The sequence below is a fragment of the Populus nigra genome, chromosome 9, assembly GCF_951802175.1.
Source record: "Populus nigra chromosome 9, ddPopNigr1.1, whole genome shotgun sequence".
Taxonomy (NCBI): domain Eukaryota; kingdom Viridiplantae; phylum Streptophyta; class Magnoliopsida; order Malpighiales; family Salicaceae; genus Populus; species Populus nigra.
Window position 1 is genome coordinate 6,317,469 of NC_084860.1, and position 22,441 is coordinate 6,339,909.

The 22,441-nt window shown below is 33.8% G+C and overlaps 1 protein-coding gene and 1 long non-coding RNA gene across 5 annotated transcripts; one reads left to right on the forward strand and one right to left on the reverse strand.

The window, feature by feature from the left end:
* Positions 1–602: 602 nt before the first annotated feature.
* On the forward strand, positions 603–19,990 carry LOC133703599 (probable LRR receptor-like serine/threonine-protein kinase At1g29720). 3 transcript variants are annotated; one of them, XM_062128220.1, is made up of 25 exons: positions 603–746; positions 6,277–6,466; positions 6,847–6,918; positions 7,424–7,495; positions 7,580–7,651; positions 7,782–7,853; positions 7,948–8,016; positions 8,109–8,180; positions 8,281–8,352; positions 8,477–8,542; positions 8,632–8,703; positions 15,037–15,099; positions 15,203–15,268; positions 15,601–15,651; positions 15,728–15,769; positions 16,609–16,652; positions 16,920–17,299; positions 17,380–17,575; positions 17,798–17,818; positions 17,902–18,030; positions 18,179–18,297; positions 18,390–18,600; positions 18,722–18,965; positions 19,061–19,211; positions 19,305–19,990. In XM_062128220.1, the coding sequence occupies exons 1-25, from the start codon at positions 626–628 to the stop codon at positions 19,713–19,715; spliced, it is 3,078 nt and encodes a 1,025-aa protein (XP_061984204.1). In that variant the 5' UTR covers positions 603–625; the 3' UTR covers positions 19,716–19,990. The 3 variants fall into 3 exon arrangements, with proteins under 3 accessions (XP_061984204.1, XP_061984205.1, XP_061984206.1); XM_062128221.1 differs by having other exon boundaries at positions 18,728–18,965; XM_062128222.1 differs by lacking the exon at positions 7,580–7,651.
* Positions 4,617–5,635, reverse strand: LOC133702532 (uncharacterized). Of its 2 annotated transcripts, none has more exons than XR_009843757.1 (2): positions 5,346–5,635; positions 4,617–4,988 (listed from the first exon to the last, which is right to left on the reverse strand). It is a non-coding gene; the product is annotated as an uncharacterized LOC133702532 (long non-coding RNA). The 2 variants fall into 2 exon arrangements; XR_009843758.1 differs by having other exon boundaries at positions 5,210–5,635.
* Positions 19,991–22,441: the final 2,451 nt, after the last annotated feature.

Consider the following 22,441-nt stretch of genomic DNA (forward strand, 5'->3'; position numbering starts at 1 on the left):
ATGAGGACCAAATTTGATAGATAAAAAATTTCAATTAAAAAATGATAAAGGAAAAGCAAAATAAAAATGAGGACCAAAGTTAATATAAAAATTAAATTCTAAGGGATGAAATTAAAAAAAAAATATTCAAAACAATATATATATATATATATATATATATATATATATATATATATATATATCAAAAGTTTGAGGACCAAATTTGATATAATCGGTAAATAATATGACATTTCTAAATTTTTTACAGTTTTCGGAAAATGTTTTTTGTCCAAAATAAAAAGAAAACACTTTTCTGGAAATCAAACCAAATTTTTCTTTGACTATAAAGTGTTTTTCGTTGATCGGAAAGTGTTTTTTGTTAACCAACTTTTCTAATAACAAATAAATACAAAAAAATTTAAAAAATTATGTTTTAAAAATTATTTTTCGAGAAACAAATGCCCCTATGTAATCAACCCTTATTGGTTCGAAGAGATAGAAATGAAAAGGAATCAAATCTAGTGGCTAAAGGTCATTCTCACCAATTTAAGAAGTTGTCCCCACGTACGTCCAGTATAAATCAAGTACGTACGTACCTCATAAAATGAAAACTTATTCAAGCTTCTTTCCTACTCCTGCACCCAACATGTTCACGACGCTTCAGCCACCGCATGGACTTCTTCAGTTATGCCGAGTTATGGTGGTCGTGATCACTCTTTTCAGTTCTGCTACTTTGGTTGTCTCATTTCTGTTACATCCAGACGAAGGTAAGAGAGTAAGCTTTGTTTTTATTGCAATAATATATGGAGTGTTGTAATAATCTGAGCTAATTACTTTCCATTCCATTGGTGTGCTATGTCACATATCCACAGATTTGCTTACAACTACGTACAACCTCATACTTTAAGATTAAGAAATTCATTAATATAAATTTATAGTTCATTGCTCATTAATTACTTTATTGGAGAATCATTTCATCACTTTACAGTACAGCTACAGAAAAACAACTCATGGGGTAAGAACATAAAAGGAAATTCTGAAAAAAAAAAGGCTCAAATCCGTACATTCACTCTCAACTGTGCATCCAACAGGAAGTAGCTCATGTGGGGATGATATTAATTAAAGATGAATAAATTATTTAATGTGTATCAGATTTCTTTTTTCAACAAATTACAATAATTCTCGAGGTATTTGGAAACTACAAAGAGTATGAAAAAAAGTTTGAATATCTAATTAATAAAACGTCTCACTTTTAAGAAAATATTACAAAAATCCTTTTTATACCAAAAAAATGCCCTTAATTATTATTGAACTAAAAAAAAAAGACTTAGAGAAAAAGAATATAAGAAAATGGGGCATGATTTTTCAATATATGAATAATATTAATATTATTATTTAGTTCAAGTTAGTTTTTAATTTTTGAGTTTCCTTGTTAGTATTTTGTCCTCTAATTTTAAAATTTCCCTTATTTAACTATTGTTATTTATTTATTTATTATTATTACTACCTTTAATAGGTTAGTGTTTTCGTAGGTAAATTATTTCCTTCCTCATACACACAATCTCACAAGTCTCTCGTCTTTTTTTTTTAAACTAACTTAAATAAACGAGAGTTTTCAACCCTTTCATGAAACCTTTTTTATTTATAGGTTTTCTAATTATTAAAGTTTAAGTGATTTTTTGTTTTTATGTTTTAATAAAAAATATTATTTTAACATATTTTTAAATTAAAAATACTTTAAAAAATAACTGTTATCACACTTTAAAACATTCTCCTAACTTCTTACTTTTTCAAGCTTATATCATCCTTGAAAAGACTGTAATATTAGAAGGTTTTCGATAAGGTAAACCAAAATTTAATCTAAATTGAAAACTTATATTTAAAAATGTAAATAACAGTGTTTAGAAGGATTTTATCACATCAAAACACTCAATCAAAACACTACCAGAAAATCGATAAATACAAACAGAAATACCGAGGGAATATTTTTGTCGGTAAATTTCCGAGGGAAAATTTTCATTTAAATATTACAGACGGAATCACCGAAAGATTGAAAAATCATCGGTAATTGTTGGCGGTCTCTGAAAACTTTTTACGAAATTAAAAATTTAAATTAAATATTACCGACGGAATTACCGACGGAATAATTAAAAAATATTAATATTCAATTATCCGTCGGTAAATCCGTTGCTAACACGCCCCAATAAAAAGCCTGAATGCCTTTATTTCACAAGAGAAGACTCATTTCTTATAATTCTTCTTCTTCTACTTCTTCTTCTTCTTCTTCTTCTTCTTCTTCTTCACTATATGTATAAAACATCAATATCTATTTCTTTCTCTTCTTTTCTCTCCTCATCTCCTTCTCTTTTCCTCCATGCTCGGGTATGTCTTCTTCTTCTTTCTTCTTTTATCCTCTTAGTTTTTTTTTAATTAATATGCTTTATGAAAATTTTTTTCTCTCCTTGGCTTCACTTGCAACTACATTAAGGTAATATTTTTCTTTTTTCTTCTTTTTTCATGATTTTTTTCACTATATTTGTTTTTTATTTTATTTTTAATTGTTTTTGTTCTTAATAATTGTATAAATGTTGTTGTGAGATTTTTTTTTCATATGAGACCAATTTTTAGTTGATTTATTTATAGGATTTTTAAATTTTTAGCAATTGCAACTTCATTTTTTTTCATATGAATTTTTTTAGTTGAATTTATTTTTTCATTTTATTTATTTGTTGCAAATTTGTTTGAGTTGATTTTTTTTATTTTTTTCCCCAAGCATTTTGAGTATATATTATACAGTGTTGATTTATGTTAATTTAATTATTTTATAAATTTATAAAATAAGTTTTTTTAAATGTTTTTAAATAATTACCGATGGAATTTCCATCAGTATATCCGCCGGTAAATCCGTTGGTAATAAAAAAAATAAAGTGAGTAATTTTATTTTTTTTATTACCAACGAATTTACTGATGGACAAAAAATTACCGATGAAAGATTTACCAACGGATCATTTCCGTCGGTGATTTCATCGGTAAATTAATTACCGACAGAATATGTGTCTTACGCCGATGGAAAAATTCCGTCGGTAAAACTGTTAAATCTTGTAGTGAAAGGAAAAAATTTTTATACATGAAATTTAACCCTAATCTTATGATTTTTCCTTTGAAACTCCCCCCCCCCACACATATATATTTCAAAACTTGAACAAATTAAATGTTAAATATTTTGTTAATATTTGTCATATCTAAAAGAGAAATCCTAACTTTTCTATAGTTGATTGGGTTTGATTTGAACCCAATGTAAACACCAAAAATTATTATTTTTTACATAATAATTTGAGTAAATAAAACTTAATTTTGATGATTTAATGTTTGATTTTGCAAATTCTAATTGAGAAAAAATTGGTTGGTTATAAATTTATAGTGCGTGCTATCCATCAATGGGAATTTCTAATTTCTAAATGATTTTATTAATATAAGTTAATTTTGTAGGTTTTCATCAAATAAAATGGAGTCATGCTCACTAATTCGTTCTGCTCTCTTTGTATATCTTGCTGCATAATCATGATTCAATTATCATCTGGAATTTGGCTTATGATCATAAATTTTGGTCCAACACTAATGGGTATACTCCACTCATGTATTTTTTTTAAAATTAATTTTAGTTTCTTGTTTTAACTTTTTTAGTCTTTTATTTTTTATGTATCTCAAACATACATATATATTTTTTAATTAAACAAAGTGGTAATGTGGTCATAAAATAGCTTTTATCTTTATAAAAAAAATTCCAAAAATATGGAATGTTAAGTGAAGTTATATATATACAAATTATAGGAATACAAAAATGCCAATTGCTTCTGTAATGAAGCTACATGATATTCAAGGTAATTTATCTTGCATTTAATCATCTTATGACAATATTTGTCCTCGACTGATGGTAAATAAATACTATTCTACTACTAATATTATTGTTAACGGAAACAGACGGAGTGACCATGTTAATTTTTAACATTACGGTGGGCATGGATTGTCCTTAAAAAAGAATTACAGATCATATATATAGAGAAAAACCCTGAATTCGGAATTGAATATTAGATTTTTCAAGTTGTTTTTTTTTTAATGTATTCAAATAATATTTTTTAAAATTATTTTTGATATTATTATATTAAAATAATATAAAAACATAAAAAAATAAATTTTTAAAAACTTTTAAAATACAAAATAAATCGGGCTTCAAAGCACACTTGTCGAATCACACCCAGTGTTTTAAAACCCGGACCGGCCCGGCGGGTCGACCCGGGACCCGGCCGACCTGGGCCTGGGACCGGTCCGGGTGGAGGCAAAACCCGCTTAGGAGTTGGCCCGGTGAAACCCGGTCGACCCGGCGGGTCAACCCGGAACCCAGGCGACCCGGGTAAACCCGGCTGAGACCCGACCTTATTTTCTTTGGCAACTGTCTTGCTCTTCGTCTCTCCTTCCATGGCAACTGTCTTGCCCAAGGTTTCTCTATACACTGTATCATTTTATTTCTCTACACAGTAAAAGAAAAAAGTGGGAAAAACAAGTGAAATTGGAGGGTTAATATCAGCAATAGCAGCCTACTTTTTCTTTTCTCAATCAAATTTTGTTTTTTTTGCTGATGGATCTTTTAGTTTCTCTCCTTTCTCTTCTTCAAACCCTTCTCCTTCCCCTCAATCTTCTTCGTCTTCTTCTTTTGTACAATCTCAGCCATCCACTTTGCCTCAATCAACGGCGGCGGGTAATCTAGAGCTCCTAGGAATGTTCACCCACAAACAACACTACTGAGTTTGATCCTGAAGCTTTAGAGAGAGGTGCTAAGGTTTTGAGAGAGTAATCCTCTTTCTCATAGAAAAAGAACAACTTAATTTTTGTTTAAGAGAGTAATCTTGTTGCTTTACAAGAAGTAAAGGCCATAGAAAACAAAACCCATCTAAATCAGAAACACAATGCCTTAAAGTGAACTCTGCAGTCAGAGCTCCTTGCCTTGCAAGCTGCAAAATAAGCACAGACACAATAACATCAAATTAAGATCTCATTCAGTGATAAGCAAGCACAGAAAACATAAATGGAAGAATATTAGTAGACATGCACTCGGTGAGATTACCAGGCTCTCTAGAGCACTTCTCACCTAAAAACAAAAACAAATGGACATAGTGTGATTTAGTGATGTGGAGATTCAATGCAAGAAAGAGAGATGGAAGCGGAGATATACCACATCCTTGTTGTTGATTTGGATTACCAGGTGAAGCCATTGTTAAGCAACAGCAAGAAGTGACAGTGATTGGAAACAATCAGTCAAATTGATAAAGAAAAAAAAAGAAGGAAGAAAGAGATAAGAAAAAGCTTACAGAGTGGAGGAATTCCTCGATCTGCTCAAATTGAAATCTTTTTTCAGATCAGAAAAACAACACCTTTCTTTCCCCAGATCTCTTCTCTCCATGTTCTGTCGTCCCAAAATAAGGTAGCGATAAAGTGAGAATTTGGAGAAGAAAGAGAGGGATCGAAGGGGAAAATACAAGTCTTTTTTTATGTTACTTTGCCCAGATGTGTAGATTGACGCCAATGAACAGCACATACATAGCAAACGGAGAGTGAAAAATATGGAAAGAGAGAAACCTGTCAAAAAGCAGAGTTTTTTTTTTTTGGGTTGACCCGGGCTGACCCGGGTCAACCCATCTGACCCGTAACCCGTTCATGATACCGGGTCAATCATCGGGTTAGGTTTAAAAACTATGATCACACCTCTTATCTTTTTAACCCGAAATGGCTGTTGAAAACAAGGTTGCCACTCATTTGATAGCCACAATATGGGCATACCTCTATGAAATATAAAATTGCTTTTACAATTTTGGATTCAATATTAAAAGAAAAACAAACAATACGTATTTGATATTAAGAGTAAACAAACAAAATTAATTTAAAATAATAAGTGGGATTAAAAAAATTAAAACATATAAATGAGTTAATAAAAAAGTGTTTTTTGATTTCCAATTCTCCTTAAACACATGCAACAAATTGAAAAGGAGAACTTTGAATTATTTATAATTAAATTCTGGAGTTAATATACAATCCGTTTACTTTATTTATATATTTTCATTATTTATATCTATTTTTACTGGATTTGTGCTCAAGATTCCCACCATTTTATTGTGTTAGAATACCACTTGAAAACTATTATTTTTTTTTTGGGTGATATGATCAGTTAATATTAACCGATGTTATGTTATGGATATGGATATTTTGATAAATTTTTCCGTGGATGCATGATCCTTGAACTAGTGACGGCGTTAAGACAAATTGGCAAGACACTGACGCAGGGTCGGCAACCCTTTGAGGTGGGCGTTGCTTGCAACCAACCAGGAACTCCGTACGATATGAAGCTGTCGAAAGATTCAGAAGCCAATAGCACCGTCATGTGCAATTGCACCCTCAACCTCAATAATGATGGTTATTGTCATCTCACGTCACTGTAAGATTTTTCTTCTTCTTCTTCTTCTTTTTAATTTTTTTTTGTCTTCTATGTTTATTTGAATACTTGATGTTAAAATAAATAGATTGGATACATTGCTCCTATGTTGAAATTAATTGTCTGAAAATATCTCTAATCTTAAAGTTGTGTTTGGTATTGGATGAAAATTAATTGTTTAAATTTTAAATCTGAAATGTTATTACGCCAACCCTTCGATTTTAAGCTCTTAATTAAGCTGTTTTTATTTGCAGTTTCCACTAATAATTTGCTTAAGTGATGAAGGGACTATATAGTTTACAGCACAAGTAGTTTTGAGTTTGTTTTTCAATTATCTAAACATTTCTTTATATACTGATGGTGTTTTTCTCTTTCAATAACAGATATCTAAAAACGCTCAGTCTTCCAGGCGAGCTCCCGCCTGAAATGGCCAACCTTACATATCTTGAAATTCTGTAAGAACCTTTTCAGGATATATTTTATTTGTGTTTCTATGTGTATTGATTTTAGAATCTCAAAGTAATTTTTATCGACTAATTTATAAATTGTGGAATGGAAATACCTTAATAATAATAAAAAAGAAGAAGCATATTTGATGTAGCTGAACCTAACAAATAAGAATAAAATATATATATATATAATTTTTTAAAGACATGATCACACATAAATCTTAATTCATTGTTTTATTATTGAATAATTTCTTTCTAATAATCTTAATTAAAAACTCAATATTACAACTCTTAAAGCTATTTGTATACTATGAAAAATAATTAAAGAGTTATATATACATTAATAGGTTAAAGAATTCTAAATTAACTAAAAAAATATAGTAAATCTTGAAAAATAATGTTTAGGTTTACTATGTTGTAAAGGAAAATTTACTTTTAACAAGCAAGGTTTATACTCCAAAGCAATTCTCGGGTATATATTGATGCTAAACAACTATATTATCTGTCACAGTGACCTAACTCGCAACTACATTTCTGGCAATATTCCTGAGGAATGGGCTTCAATGAAACATTTGACATACCTGTAAGTTCATTCACCTCATCTTTGCTTACCAGTTCATACACAAGGCAGAATTCACCATAACTAGATAACATTTTATGCATGCAGCTCACTTACATCCAATCGCTTGTCAGGAAATATTCCTGGGTACTTGGGAAGTTTTCCTAGCCTGAGTTACTTGTATGTATTGAAGTCATAAATATATGTTCTGCTGATTTATCATTTGTTTTGTTTTCTGTTTCTGTTTTTGACAATGCTAGCTTACTTGGTTCACTAAATTTATTTTTGTCAATTAATCAAATACATGAAGGTCCCTTGAAGCAAATCAGTTTTCTGGTACTATTCCTTCTCAGCTTGGTGATCTTGTCAACTTAACAGGCCTGTAAGGCATTTAACTGCTCATCATTATTAAACAAACGCAAGCTAGACATTTTAGTTGCAATCTTTGATGCTGTGCTATGAATTAATGGTTGCAGGGTACTTTCCTCCAATCTGTTGGAGGGAACCTTGCCAGAGACTCTCGCTAAGCTAAACTTGACTAATTTGTAAGCAATCAATTCCTTTCTTCTTTAAACACATGCAGTTTTTGATAATTCAATAGCATCTGGTTTCCTTAATTCGGTTTTGCAATGTGCAGTCGTGCAAGTGATAATAATCTTAGTGGCATAATACCTGATTTCATTGGGAACTGGAGGAATCTTGTTAGACTGTGAGGATCTCTATCTGCATGATATTTTCGTTAATTCATTTCTCTGCTACATGTTGCACAATATTCTGATATTTTGTTTTTCCTCTTTGGACTAACGAAGTGAATTATACGCAAGTGGACTCCAAGGGCCCATACCTCCTGCCATTCTTTCTTTAGAGAAGTTGACAGACTTGTGAGTCAAACTACTTCCTGAGATGCACAGCAATAAATACAATGATTTTGGTGTTTCCTCTTTGAAGAAGACAGAAAGAATAAAGGGAACTATAACACATTCTTTTCTTTTCAATGTACTGCAGGAGGATCACTGATATGTCTGGACCAGAGTTTAATTTAACCAGCATCCCCCCCAGAGTGAATAGATTGTTCGTCAACTGTCCGTAAAATGTCTAAAACAAACTTGAGAGCATGTTCCATTGAGAACTAATTAAGTCTATCTTTAATTTCTTTGAAGGGTTTTGCGAAACATCAATTTAACTGGAGTGATCCCAAGAGATGTGTGGACATCGGGTTCTCTGAAAGTGCTGTAAGTCTTAACACCTTCACTCATCACCTTATATGTGCTGTAATGTGATAGAAGTTAAAAACATGAATATATTTTAATAACACCGCAAAATTTGCCTCACTACCGGGTTATGATCTCCATGTACTGTATGGGAAGCAAAATTTCTACGGAAATCCTCTCATAACTTGCTCAAAGGTGAGAAACAAGCAGAAATCTATTCGTCGGGATATGTTAGTGATGGGTTTGAAATTCTAATACACTAACCATCTACTACGAGACATATGGCATTAATTCTCATAGCAGGAAGTTTGAGAGAGCTCCATATGACTAGACTCTCTATCCTAACCAAATGCTCTTCTGGACTATTGCCAGCCACCATGACCAACAGTCCTGTGATCATTTTCCCCCCCTTTTGATAATTGCCTGTGAATCATATTTACTACACTGAAAAAAGGGCTTATTCATGAAACATGTTTCTCAGACCAACACTCGTACATAAATATATAGTTTGTAGAAGCACAATCCCGATTCCCTTTGCACCTCTTAAATCCCATTTTGTTTCTTTAAGAAACCACCATCAAAATTCTCATAGGTGGTCTATTGCATTTTGTTGATCAAGTTACTCAGCCTACTGGAGATTAATTAAAATCAGGACCTATTTCAATCCAACCCTGGTTGCCTGCATCGGCTAAAAGTGCTACAAGTGGCCTAAAGGGAATTCACTTAATTATCGCCCCCCCCCCCATTTCATCAAATTCTTTTCTTTTCTTTTCTTTTTCCTTGATATGGGACTATCATCTCCTCAAGTTCAGCCACTCTGTCACTCCTATCGAATTAAATTGAAAGAAATTGCTGAACAATTTTATCTTCTTGTATTATAAAGATTTTAAAAAAATAAAATTGCGTTGGAAGTAAAATAGGTATGGTATAAGATCAATACAGTAATGCAAGGCCAAAAATACAAGAATAAGAAGAAGATTGAGTGGAAAGAATACTTTTGTTAAGTGTTTTTCTTTAAGCTCCCTTGACTTTCTCTCTCTTTTGTACTTATAATAATACTGAATTATAAGTCTTTTATAGGTATAAAATCCTAAACAATTAATAAATTGAACTAATATAAGAAAATTCTAATCTGAACATGAATTGTATTCTGCTGACTAAATTGATTGACCAATTCATTTAATTCAACTAGTCACTCTATTGTAACCGGTCGACCTATTCCTAACCAGTGGACCGGTTCAACTAATTTCCAGAAATCAATTTACTTTCAACATCCTTCCTTAAACTTGATTTCTTTATAACTCTTAACACATCTCTTATCTTGATAAAATCATCATATTTGAGTGGCTTTATGAATATATCTGCAACTTGATCTTTGTATCTTCACATACTTGACTTCAACTTCCTTGTTTGCAATGCAATCTCATAGGTAATGAAATCTTGTGTCAATATGCATACTTCTATAATGAAATACTGGATTCTTTGCTAATGCAATGACTAATGAGTTATCCACATAAGTTTTAGTAGCCTTTTCTAATAGCATTCACAATTCCTTCAATAATCTCCTTAGCCATATGAAATGACAAACACATGATATAGTAGCTACATATTCATCTTCACATGTTGACAAAATAACTATAGATTGCTTCTTTGAACTCCATGTGAATGTTGTATCTCCCATGTAGAAAAAAAAACTCGTAGTGCTCTTTCCATATCTCTAGCCCAATCACTATCACTATAACCCACAAGTTCAAAGCTATTAGAATAATCATAGAATAAGCCAAAATCAACAGTACCTTTGATATATCGAAGAATTTGCTTTAAAGTTTTGAAGTGTGTTATAGAGGTGTCTTCATAAACCTTTTACAAGTCCTACTCCAAAAAGTATATTTAAACTCCCAACTAGGTTTTTGAATGTTATAGAGTTTATTGCCCCCCGTTCATTATTCTTTGACATCTTTACTCCATACTTAACTAGAGTATTCAATTTTGCATAATCCTCAATCCTGAACTTCTTAAAAACCTCTCCTATAAACTTCTCTTGATTTACAAAGATTCTGTCATATCCCACATCGGCGGGTGATGGATTGATAGCTGGCCTTATTAAGAGTGCTAGTTGCTAACTTGTCATACGCGTTTTAGGGCGTCAGTCTCAGATGTGAGCTCGCGTCACCAGGAACAAAACCGTGAAGGCGGTAAGGCCCAAAACAGACAATTTATGGCAAGTTGGGCCGGGCTGTTACATTTGGTATCAGAGTCGACCTCACTGGTTGTCCGGTTGTGCCGACGGGGTCGTCGAGCTCCTTAAGAGGGCTGGATTGTCATATCCCATATCAGCGGGTGAGGGATTGCGTAGCTGGCTTTATTAAGAGTGCTGGTTACTAACTTGTCATACATGTTTTGAGGTGTCAGGCTCAGATGTGGACCCGCGCCACCAGGAACAAAACCGTGAGGGCTGTAAGGCCCAAAGCGGATAATATATGGCAAGTTGGGCCGGGTTGTTACAGATTTCATCTTCTCCTTGTTTGAACTTAATCCCTAAGTAGTAAGACATAAGACCAATATCCGTCATCTCAAACTCCTTAGTCATTGCTTACTTGAAGTCTTCAAACATCATTGTATTATTTCTTATAAAGATTAAATCATCCACATACAAACATACAATAAGAGTATCAGCACTCTCTTTGATCTTTATATAGATAGCATATTCATTGGGGCATTTAACAAATCCATTTTCTAAGAAATAGCCATCAATGCGACTATACCAAGCCCTTGGGGCTTGGTTCAATCAATACAAGACTTGTTCAACTTTAAAACCTTGTTTTCATGTCTCTTTACTTCATAGCTCATCGATTGGTTAATATAGACCCTCTTCTTAAGAAAACCATTAAGGCTAATTTGACATCTATTTGATAGATTCTCTATTTATGTTGGGAATCGATGACAATGATTAAGTGAATGGTCTCCAATCTAGCAACGAGAGCAAATACCTCATCATATTCAATCTTATGCTTTTAACTATAGTCTTTTGCCACTAACCTTGCCTGTAACTCTCCATCTTTCCTTTAACATTCTTATTTTCCTTGTAGATCCACTTGACACTTATTGGTTTTTATCTATTTGGTATACAAACCAATCTACATGTGTCATTCTTCTCAATTAAAGCAATCTCCTCATCCATAGTAATTCTCCATTTTGTATCCTTTATTGCCTCTTCAAACACTATAGGATTAAATGTAGCAAGGTGACAATATAGTTTTACATTATCAATAGGATTAGTTACCTCATATAAGTCATTAAGGCTTCTCATCTTTCTTGGTGAACTTGGTGGAGTGCCACTATTTGAGTTTCCATTAAAAGAAGAAGTTCAGCTCATTGGTGTTTATGGAGGTGTGACTATAGGTTCTTGTTGATCTTCATATCTTTCCTCCTATTCATCAACAATCAGTAGGAAGTCATATTTCTCACAATCACTTATCTTTCAATCCCACGCTAATTCTTTATTAAATTCAACATCTCTACTAATCACCATATTTTCTTCATTAGGGTTGTAAAGCTTATATCCTTTGGACTTTTGATCATAACTTACAAAGATCATCTTTTTGATCTTGTCATTTAGCTTGGTTCTTACTTGATCATCTACATGCACATAGTCAATGCTCCCAAAAACTTTTAAAATGAGAAACATTTGGCTTTCTTCCACTTCATGCTTCTTATAGAGTTATGACATTCTAGCCTTTAATAGGATATCTATTTGAAAAGAAGATAGCTCAATCTACAAGTTCGGCCTAAAACTCTTTGGGCATCTTCTTAGTTTTGAGCATGCTTCTTGTCATGTTGAGGATGCTTCTATTTTTTCTCTCCACCATGCTATTTTATTGTGAGGATATAGGCATCGTTAGGAGTTTCTTTATACCATGATCTTCACAAAACTTATTAAAATCATTAGAAAAAAATTCACCCCTTATCCATTCTAAATAATTTTAAAGAATAACTACTTTTTTTTCTTTCAATTAATGTCTTAAACTTCTTAAAACAACTAAACACATTAGACTTTTCTTTTAAGAAGTATACTCAAGTGTTTCTACTATAATCATCAATAAAAAATACAAAATACGGATGTTTGCCAAACAAACATGGTTTGATAAGACCACAAACATGGACATGTATTTCTTGTAGGGGTTGACTTGCTCTTGATGTAGACTTTTTCAAAAAACTCTTACGAAATTGTTTGCCCACTAAACATTCTTCACACAACTGATTTGGATATATAATGGATGGTATACCCTTCAACATCTTCTTTTGTGCCATCATCTTCAAGCAAACAAAGTTTACATGCCCAAGTCTCATATGCCAAAGCTAAGTTTCATCCTTCACACGTGTATTTAGGCATTTAGGCACATCTGTCTCTATGTTTAACAAGAAAATTATATTTTTTTTTATCATGGCTACCTTTGCAATCATAGCTCATTTAGTGTCAAGTAATGTCAAAATATAATCTTTCATTTTAATCTCATACCTCTTCTCCAACAATTATCATAAGCTTAATATGTTGTTTTTCATCGTTGGTATATAATAGACATCACCAATAAATTGATAAGTTTCATCTTTCAGTTTAATCAAAATCATACATTTTCCTTTAATGGCAACTTTTGAATGATCCGTAAAGTTGACATTGTCTGTAATTGCTTCATCGAGCTCCATGAACTTGTTTTTGTCTTCACACATATGGTTGCTAGCTCTATTTTCTAGATACCATCTGTTCTTTTTGTCTTGCATTCTCTCATTATGCATTTATAGTAGGGTGGCTTCCTTCTCTTCTTCTATTATAAGATTTGCATTCTCCTCAACCCTCTTGGTTGGACTCCAGCAATCTCTAATATAATGACCTTGCCTTTTAACAATTATAGTATTTAACTTTTGATTTGTCAAACCTGGATCTTGGATTGTCATTGTCAGTATACCCGATCAACCAAATTGTTTCATGTAGTCGACCGATTGACCTGTTGAGGCTACCTCAACCTTCTTTTCCAAATCCGCCTCTTACTCTTCTTTCTTTGCTTTATCTATGTCCTCTACCCCCATGGAAATATCCAGAACAATCTTGCTTTGAAATAAATATTTATGCACCCACATCCTTTTGAATCTCATTGACTCTTTTCTCATGGGTTTGTAATTTTCCCATGAGACCTTGTATTGAGAGAACATCCATATTTTATGATTCTTCTATCGCGATAACCATATAATGAAACTTCTTTTATAGTTAGCGTAAGATCTCCTCTACCACACCTGTCTCTTCCATCTTCTCTCCATATCTCTTTTTTTTTATTGTATATGGCTAATACTCTTGCAAAGTATTCTAAAATATTCTCTGATTCAAGCATATTTAACTTTTCAAAGTTACGATGTAGCTTTTGTAAATGTACCCTTCTCACATTATCAACTCCTTATTTAATTCTTGCAAAACATTTCATGCATGTTTGGTGGTGGTTGCGTTGGCTAGTATCTCAAAAGTAGCATCATCCAGACATTGATGGGTGATTATGAGTTCTTGTTGATTCTTCCTTTGTGTCTTTTGCACAGCCTCCCTTTAGGCTGAAATCAACGTTGCTCCATCTATAGGCTTCTCAAAGCTGTTTTCTACCGTCTCCCATATATCTTGGGAACATAGCCAAGCTTTTACTTCAATACACAAGTTTTGTAGTTGCCCTTTGTCAACCTAAAACATTGAAGTGAGAAGTTTGGATTGATCATGTCTAATAATCAAACCTAATTAAGCTCTAATACCACTTGTTGTAAGTAAAATAGGTGTGGTATAAGATCAACATAATAATGCAAGGCCAAAAACTCAATAACAAGAAGAAGATTGAGAGGAAGGAATACTTTTGTTAAGTGTTTCTTTTAAAGCTCCCTTAACTATTCTTTTTTTTTTTTTGTACTTATAATAATGCTAAATTACAAGTCTTTTTTTATATAGGCATAAAGTCCTAAGCAATCAAGAAATTAAACTAATATAAAAAAATTCTAATCTAAACAAGAATTGTATTTTGCCAACTGAACCGGTCACTTTATCTCAACCGGTGGACCTGTTCCCAACTGGTCGATCGGTTCAACTAATTTCCATTAAAATCATTGTGCTTTCAACATTTAGAACCTTATTTCTAAACCTTCTTCCAAACATTCTAAACACTTGGTTTGTGTTTAACCATGAACCAAATGAAACCTAAGTAAAAATAATGCAGGTATTTGCATTTGGCAGAAGCTCCAGCTTGTCTATTGCAAAACTACTTACAAAGGTGCAAGGGATATTCTGAAAACTAAAGCTGGAAAATCTTTTACTGTAATCTTTTGCAGGGATTTAACTTTCAACAAGTTGGAAGGAGAAATTCCTTCAGATGCAATAACACGTGAATTTATGTAAGTATTTAAATTTGAATATTTGCAATCAGAATGTTGAAATCTGACCATGGATGGAGGAGTGAATTGTGCTGAAAGAATCAATCTGGCTTTTGAAAACCAGGTTTTTGAGTGGAAACAATCTGACTGGAAGTGTCCCAGACTCATTGTTCAAAAGAGGCAAAAATATGTATGTTTCTGAAATGTATCACAGGTTTCAGTTATTTCAGTTTAGATATTCTGTTCAACTTCTCTGCTCTCTTGTAAAGATATAACTGCTGATAATTGATCAACCCTTAATATTTTTAAAGTGGTCTTCTGAGTGAATCTTGATAATCTAAGGCTACATATATATTCATGCCAAAGGCATTTTTATCTATCCCGGTAGCGCCTCAACGAAAGCCTAGTTTCTGAAAATATGTGGTTGTTTTTTTAATCTTGCTTAGCATTTCATTTGTTCCACTTATTATTAATTTTGTTGAGGTTCATATTCATATTTACGATTCCCTTGGCTTCTTGCAGTGATGTTTCCTACAATAACTTTTCATTGCCGCCAAGCTGTCAAGATGCCCTGTAAGGATATCTATTTTCTTAAATTTGGGATACTCCTGGTTGCTGCGAAACTTAATGATTTGAATCTATAAACCAGGGGTACAAACACGTACAGGAGTTCATTCATCAAGAATAACTTGTAAGGCTCCTCTTATACACTCTGGAGAGCGATTTTTTTGGTATTTCATGTTGTTGGAGATCCAATCTGGTAGTTGTCATACTAAGTCCAATAATCTTGTTCCAAGGAAAAAGAACCACAACTGATACAACGTAAAAGAGGTGTATTTCTGCTTAGCAGGAATCTAGGATGAAATGAGGTCCCTATGGATAACCTTAATTTGGAAATGGAGCTCTTGCAGGATAAAATTTCAAAATTCCCTGTTGGGATATTTAGAAGGGATTTCTTAAATGCAGACAGGCAGGTAAATATCCCTTATAAAAACTCACTCCCGTAGACTAAAAGCATCTTTGCAATGGTGGAACCTGCGCTAACAGAATATGCTGCTAATCATGTAAACCATTTCATGTTCATATATAGTTCTCAGGGGAAAAAATACATTATATATCAGATGCTAAGCAGGATTTTAACTGAATATCTTTGGAGTTAAATCTGCAATTTATATTTATGTCTTTAAATCCTATCCAGATTTTCTTTCTCAGCTCAAACTTGGTATCCTAGAATCAGATATACCAGGCCATGTCCTTGTAGCTTTCAAAATCAATAGAATGTGACATGCTTTATTATTTATTTACCCCAAGATATAAGCACAAGCACTCATGAAAAGAGAACAGCCAGGGACCGAATTTCCCAATGAGCAAACATAAAATGAATATTTTACTTGAATAATATGATTTTTTTTGGGGGGTGAATAATGCTAATTCCTACTATAATGAACAGGCATGGTTTCGATATCTGATTCTTATATTGCAGTTTGCAGAACCATTTGAAATTCTTACTATAATTTCCATGTCTTACAGAAGCGGAATTCTTCCATGCTCAGGCATACATGAGTGCCCCAAAAGTATGATATTCTTTTCCCTCCTTAAATGACAAGTAAAGAAGTTCTTTAAAATCAGTTTCAAATTTATCAACATACCGAAATCAGGGAACACTGATTGTGAGAAGAACACTGATTGTGACAAGCCACTTGGAAAAGTACTAGCCAATGACTAATCGATTTGAAGCTATATAGTAGAGTAATAGCTCTTGTTGTAGAGCAAAGGGATCCAAAAATCTTAACACTCACATGTAAACTGTTCTAATGGTGTACTAATTTGACGTATTGCAGTTTATCGTTCATTCCATGTAAACTGTGGTGGACCGGATGTAAAAAATAGGAGTGTCTTGTATGAAGGTGACGAAAGCATTGAAAGTGATGCTGCTAGGATTTATTCCAATAAAAGATCAAACTGGGGATTCAGCAGCACTGGAGATTTTATGGATGATGATCAAAAAAGCCCCGGATATATACTTCTTTCAAACAACTCTTATTTCCCAACGGGTACGGTGTATCATACAGCACGCAGAGCTGCCATCTCTCTCACTTATTATGGTTATTGTCTAGAAAATGGGATGTACACTGTTAAACTCGACTTTGCTGAGATACAATTCACAGATGACGAATCGTACAAAAGAGTTGGAAAACGCTTTTTTGACATTTATATTCAGGTAATTGAGATTAAATTATCCAAAAAGATGATTTTTTTTTCTTTCAAAAAGATCCTTTTAACTTGGGATTTGTTTTCCAGGGGAAACTAGAGAAACCAGATTTTAATATTAAGAAGGCTGCCAGTGGATCTAACAAAGCTTATTCTATAGAATTCAAAGCCAATGTGACAGACAATACCTTGGAGATCCGTTTATACTGGAATGGAAAAGGGACTACTTGCATTCCACAAAGAGGAAATTACGGTCCTATTATTTCTGCAATAACTGTATGCTCAGGCATGTTTTATATATATATATTCCCAGCATCTCATTTGCGAATTTCATTCATATAATGACCTTTATTAAGTTAAATGAAAACCGAGCAATGGTATTAAAACTTTATTGAACAAACAAATTCTTCCTTATGAACCTGGCTTTGATTTTCATCTTAACTTTATGTAAGCTTCTACTCAGTTCATTATACCATCTAAGAAGCATTTTATGGTTTGTGGTTTTCAGGCCAGAGAACTTATTGTCCAGGTGAGAAGTGAACTGCTGCCCTACAGTGATTTATTGTCCCATTGGCTTTCTATGTTTGTACGTGTAACTTTGTATAATTTCAGAACCTGGAGAAGCAAGTAAAATACCTATCGTGGTTGGAGTTGTCACTTCAGCCTTACTCCTTGTTTTCTTGGTAATGGGTGTCATTTGTTGGAAATTCTATTTTAGAGACAAGTTCATGAGAGAACGAGGTACATTGAAATCAATCATCTGCGTGCTAAAGCCTTTTCTTTATTTAGTTAATTAACAGCTATTACACACGCAAACATCTAGAATATAACACATCCGCGCATTGATGATGTTGAAGCATTTCCCTGTGTCACCAACAATTATGTGCAGATCTCAAGGGGCTAGATCTGAAAACTGGTTCCTTCACTTTGAGGCAGCTGAGAGCTGCCACTAACAATTTTGATTCTGCTGACAAAATTGGAGAAGGTGGATTTGGCTCCGTATACAAGGTCTGTCACTCTAATATTCTCTTGCATATTGTCCCAGTTGATCATTGCCCTTTGTTTGATCATGCAAAATGTCTACGATAAATTCAATGCAGGGTAAATTGTCAGATGGAACTCTCATTGCTGTTAAGCAGCTATCTCCTAAATCCAGGCAAGGAAACCGAGAATTTGTGAATGAAATAGGCATGATATCTGGTTTACAGCATCCCAATCTTGTAAAGCTTTATGGATGCTGTATTGAAGGAGATCAGTTGCTTCTGGTGTACGAATACATGGAAAACAACTCCCTCGCCAAAGCACTTTTTGGTAACCGTAATGGCATCTGATTACTTTCCAGTAAAATCTTCTTCTTCTTCTTTTTTCAATAATAGCATCGAATAGCAAAGTTGAAGTCATTTTATTTAGTGAACCTCCTTTACTGGATTAGCTACAGGTTCAGAAACAAGATTTCTGATGCTGGATTGGCCAACAAGATATAAGATATGTGTTGGAATAGCCAGAGGTTTAGCATTTCTCCATGAAGAATCTGCAATCAGGATTGTTCACAGAGACATCAAAGGTACAAATGTATTACTGGACAAAGATCTAAGTGCCAAGATATCAGACTTTGGACTAGCTAAGCTCAATGAAGAGGAGAACACTCACATCAGCACTCGTGTTGCTGGAACCATGTAAGTTTTAATCAGACTTAATTTGCAGCTTCCTTTATTCAGTGATCGCAATATACTCCGGTAGAGTCACTAATCTGGCATGGTTCTGATTTCAGAGGATATATGGCTCCAGAATATGCGCTGTGGGGTTATTTAACAGACAAAGCAGATGTTTATAGTTTTGGAGTTGTTGCTTTAGAAATTGTCAGTGGAAGAAGCAATTCGAGTTACAGGACAACAAATGAATTCGTATGTCTTCTTGACTGGGTAAGTTACAAGTCTGTTCTTGTTGCTATCTTGAATTCATGATGCATTAGGCACTACTCCTCTCTGCAAATACTTTACCTTTTGCTTTCACAGGCCCACGTAGTGCAAAAAAAGGGAAATTTAATGGAGATAGTGGACCCAAAGCTGCAGTCTGAATTCAACAAGGAAGAGGCTGAGAGGATGATCAAATTGGCTCTCTTATGCACCAATGCATCTCCATCTCTAAGGCCTGCAATGTCAGAAGTGGTGAGCATGCTTGAAGGACAGACCACCATCCAGGAGATGATCTCAGATCCTAGCATTTATGGTGATGATTTACACTCCAAACGTCTCAAAGGCCACTATCAGCAGGTCATGGACCAGAGTTTAAACAACACACAAGACCTCTTTCCTCCATCTGATAAATCATGGATTGGAAATTCCTCTACATCTGCCCATGATCTTTACCCCATCAATCCTGAGTCCATAAATTTAAACATCAGTGAAACCTCGTCTTTAATTTGAATAAAGCCAAAGACGTGCTTGGAGCTTCGTTTGTAATCATATAATCATGATACTGAGGATCAATATTTAGACGTCTACACAACGTCTTGTTGCTTACCATCCATCTTGGTATGCTTATGGATTTATAATTCTATATATGTAAACGGTCTATGGAAGCTATCTCCGTGGTTGTGAGAATTCAGAGCCCCAGACACTTTTCCTGGCCAATGATTATAACTACCGATTTATGGGGATGGATATTATGAATATTTTTAATAAAATTTAAATTTAAAGAAGGAATCAGCTTGTTTTTGTATGAGATTCTTGAATTTGATATGACTACGACTCTTGAATTATAAATAGAAAACTGTGTATAAAGCTTGGGGGCCAGAAAGAAATACACAAGACACAAGGCATAAATTATGTCCAGCATTTAACCCGAATCATACCCAAAAATTCCAGCCCCTTTCTTGCCGAATCAGCCCTTCCTCACAAACACAGCCCTCTCCACTGTGGGATTTCTAGTGTACATGTAATGTGGATCAAGATACAATGGACTTATTCAGTTGCTTTTTACGGCTTTTGATTGTTGCTCTACGTTTCCTTTAAGTTACTTATATATATATATATATATATTAAAATTTACTAGCAAAAAAAAACACCGTGCATTTACGATGGACATAAATTCATTACACTGTAGATAGATGACATTGTAAACATAGAGTATTGACATTGTAGATGACATTATTGCACATGTGGAGGGCGTTATCTTTTATGTTTGTAAGTCAGAAAGGGTTGTTGGGTCGTTGCAGTAGAACCCAATAGCGTTGGGTCCTGCTGCCACAAGGACCCAATGGTGTTGGGTCCTCCTGAACCCATTAGAGTTGGGTCTTGCCCCCAGCAGGACCTAAGACTTTAATTTTTTTTTTACTTTTTCATACGATAAAAAAAATATAAATAGATGAGATTTTTTTTTTCATTTGAGGTTGTATTGAATTTTGTTATTGAAGCATGTTTGTTTTTGCTTTCCAAAATGCTTCTAAAAATTAAAAAAAAAATTATTTTTTTCTTTACTTTAAATCAAGATTTTTATTTATTTTTTCTCTTGAATGTTTTTTCAAAATAAAAGCATTCAGAAAAATTATAATTCTAATATTATTATATTAAAGTTGATGGAGCTCTAAATAAATTTTTTATACAGATAATATACTTTATATATTTGTATTATATAAGAGAATTTTTTTAAAATAAACTCCATTAAAAAACAATTCATAAATACTATAATATAATATTATTTTGGGCCACCACTACTAGGGCGTTTTACCAAACATGACCCAATGATATTGGGTCTTATTGCCCAGCAGGACCCAACGCTGCTGGGTCCTTCTGTCAAGCATGATCCAATGATGTTGGGCCCTGCTGCCCAGCAATGTTGGGCCATGATGGGTGTAGCTGTTGGGTCCTTGTGCTAATATCCAAGTTTATTGGGCTTAGCTCTGCCACCAGACCCAATGATTGTGGGTTTAGGTGCCTAGTAGACCCTAGTAGCAGTGGGCCCAGCAAAATCAGGACCCACTAAATATGGACCCTGCTTTCACTAGGACCTAACAGAGACAGACCCAGCTGTCAACAGGACCCAATACTGTTGGGTATTGCTGATAGCAAGATCCAAGAGCGGTGGGCCCAGAGCTGCGAGCAAGACCTATTAAAGTTGGGCCCTACTTCCACTAGGACCCAACAATGGTAGGCCTTGTAGGCAGTAGGACCTATTGCTGATGGATATTGCTATCAGCAAGACCCTAACAACGGTGGGCCTAGTGCTGCAAGCAGGACCCACTACATTTTTCCCATGCTCCACCTGGACCTAATAGCGGTGGGCCCTGTTGCTACCAGAACCTAGTAATGTTGGTAGGGTCTGTTTCATTTTGAAATCTAGGCCTGCAATTAGGTTGGAGAAAACCAATTGACCAACCGGGTCAACCCGAAACTTAGGCAACATGGCCTGCAATTTGAAGCCCTTTAGTATATATGTTCTATGTTCACAAGAAAAAAATTATGTTTTTTCAATGTGGAATAAAAAATCTTTTGAGGTAATCTTTTAAACTTATTTGTTTACAACATATATAGCCTATATTCACATGGATTATTTCTTAATTTTTTCACATAAAATATTGAAACTTTAAATATTTTTTTTTTCAATTTTCCTGGTTTAACCTGAGTCAACCCGTGTAACCTAGGACCCGATCTCTTGGCCAGGTCAACCTCCAAGTAGGGTTTGATAACTATGGTTGTCATGAAAATATATTTTTTGAACTATCAAAATGTGTTGAAAAAATCTACATAAATAAGTTTTTGTAAAAAATAAAAATATTTGAGCCATGGCGGAGCGCGGGTATATAGCTAGATAAATCTTGTTTCTTTCTTTCTTTTCTGATCGGAATCTCTCTCGTTTTCAGTACATCAATCAGTGTTCGCAAAAAAGAAAAAAGGAAAAAAGAAGAGCAGAAAATTCTACTTGCAATTAGTGAACAATTGATGATGAAGTTCTTAGTGCACTTTACAGCATTGAAAGTTAAAAAAAAAAACCTTCGTGTTCTTAGTGCCCTTTATAACCAGAGGTCAGAACAATTGATGATGAAGTTCTTAGCGTGCACTTTGCAGCAGTATGGAATGAACTTCAAGCAATGTGGGTCTCTTCTATTAATGCCTGAAACAATGTACAAAGGATAAATCCTTTTTCTTTCTCT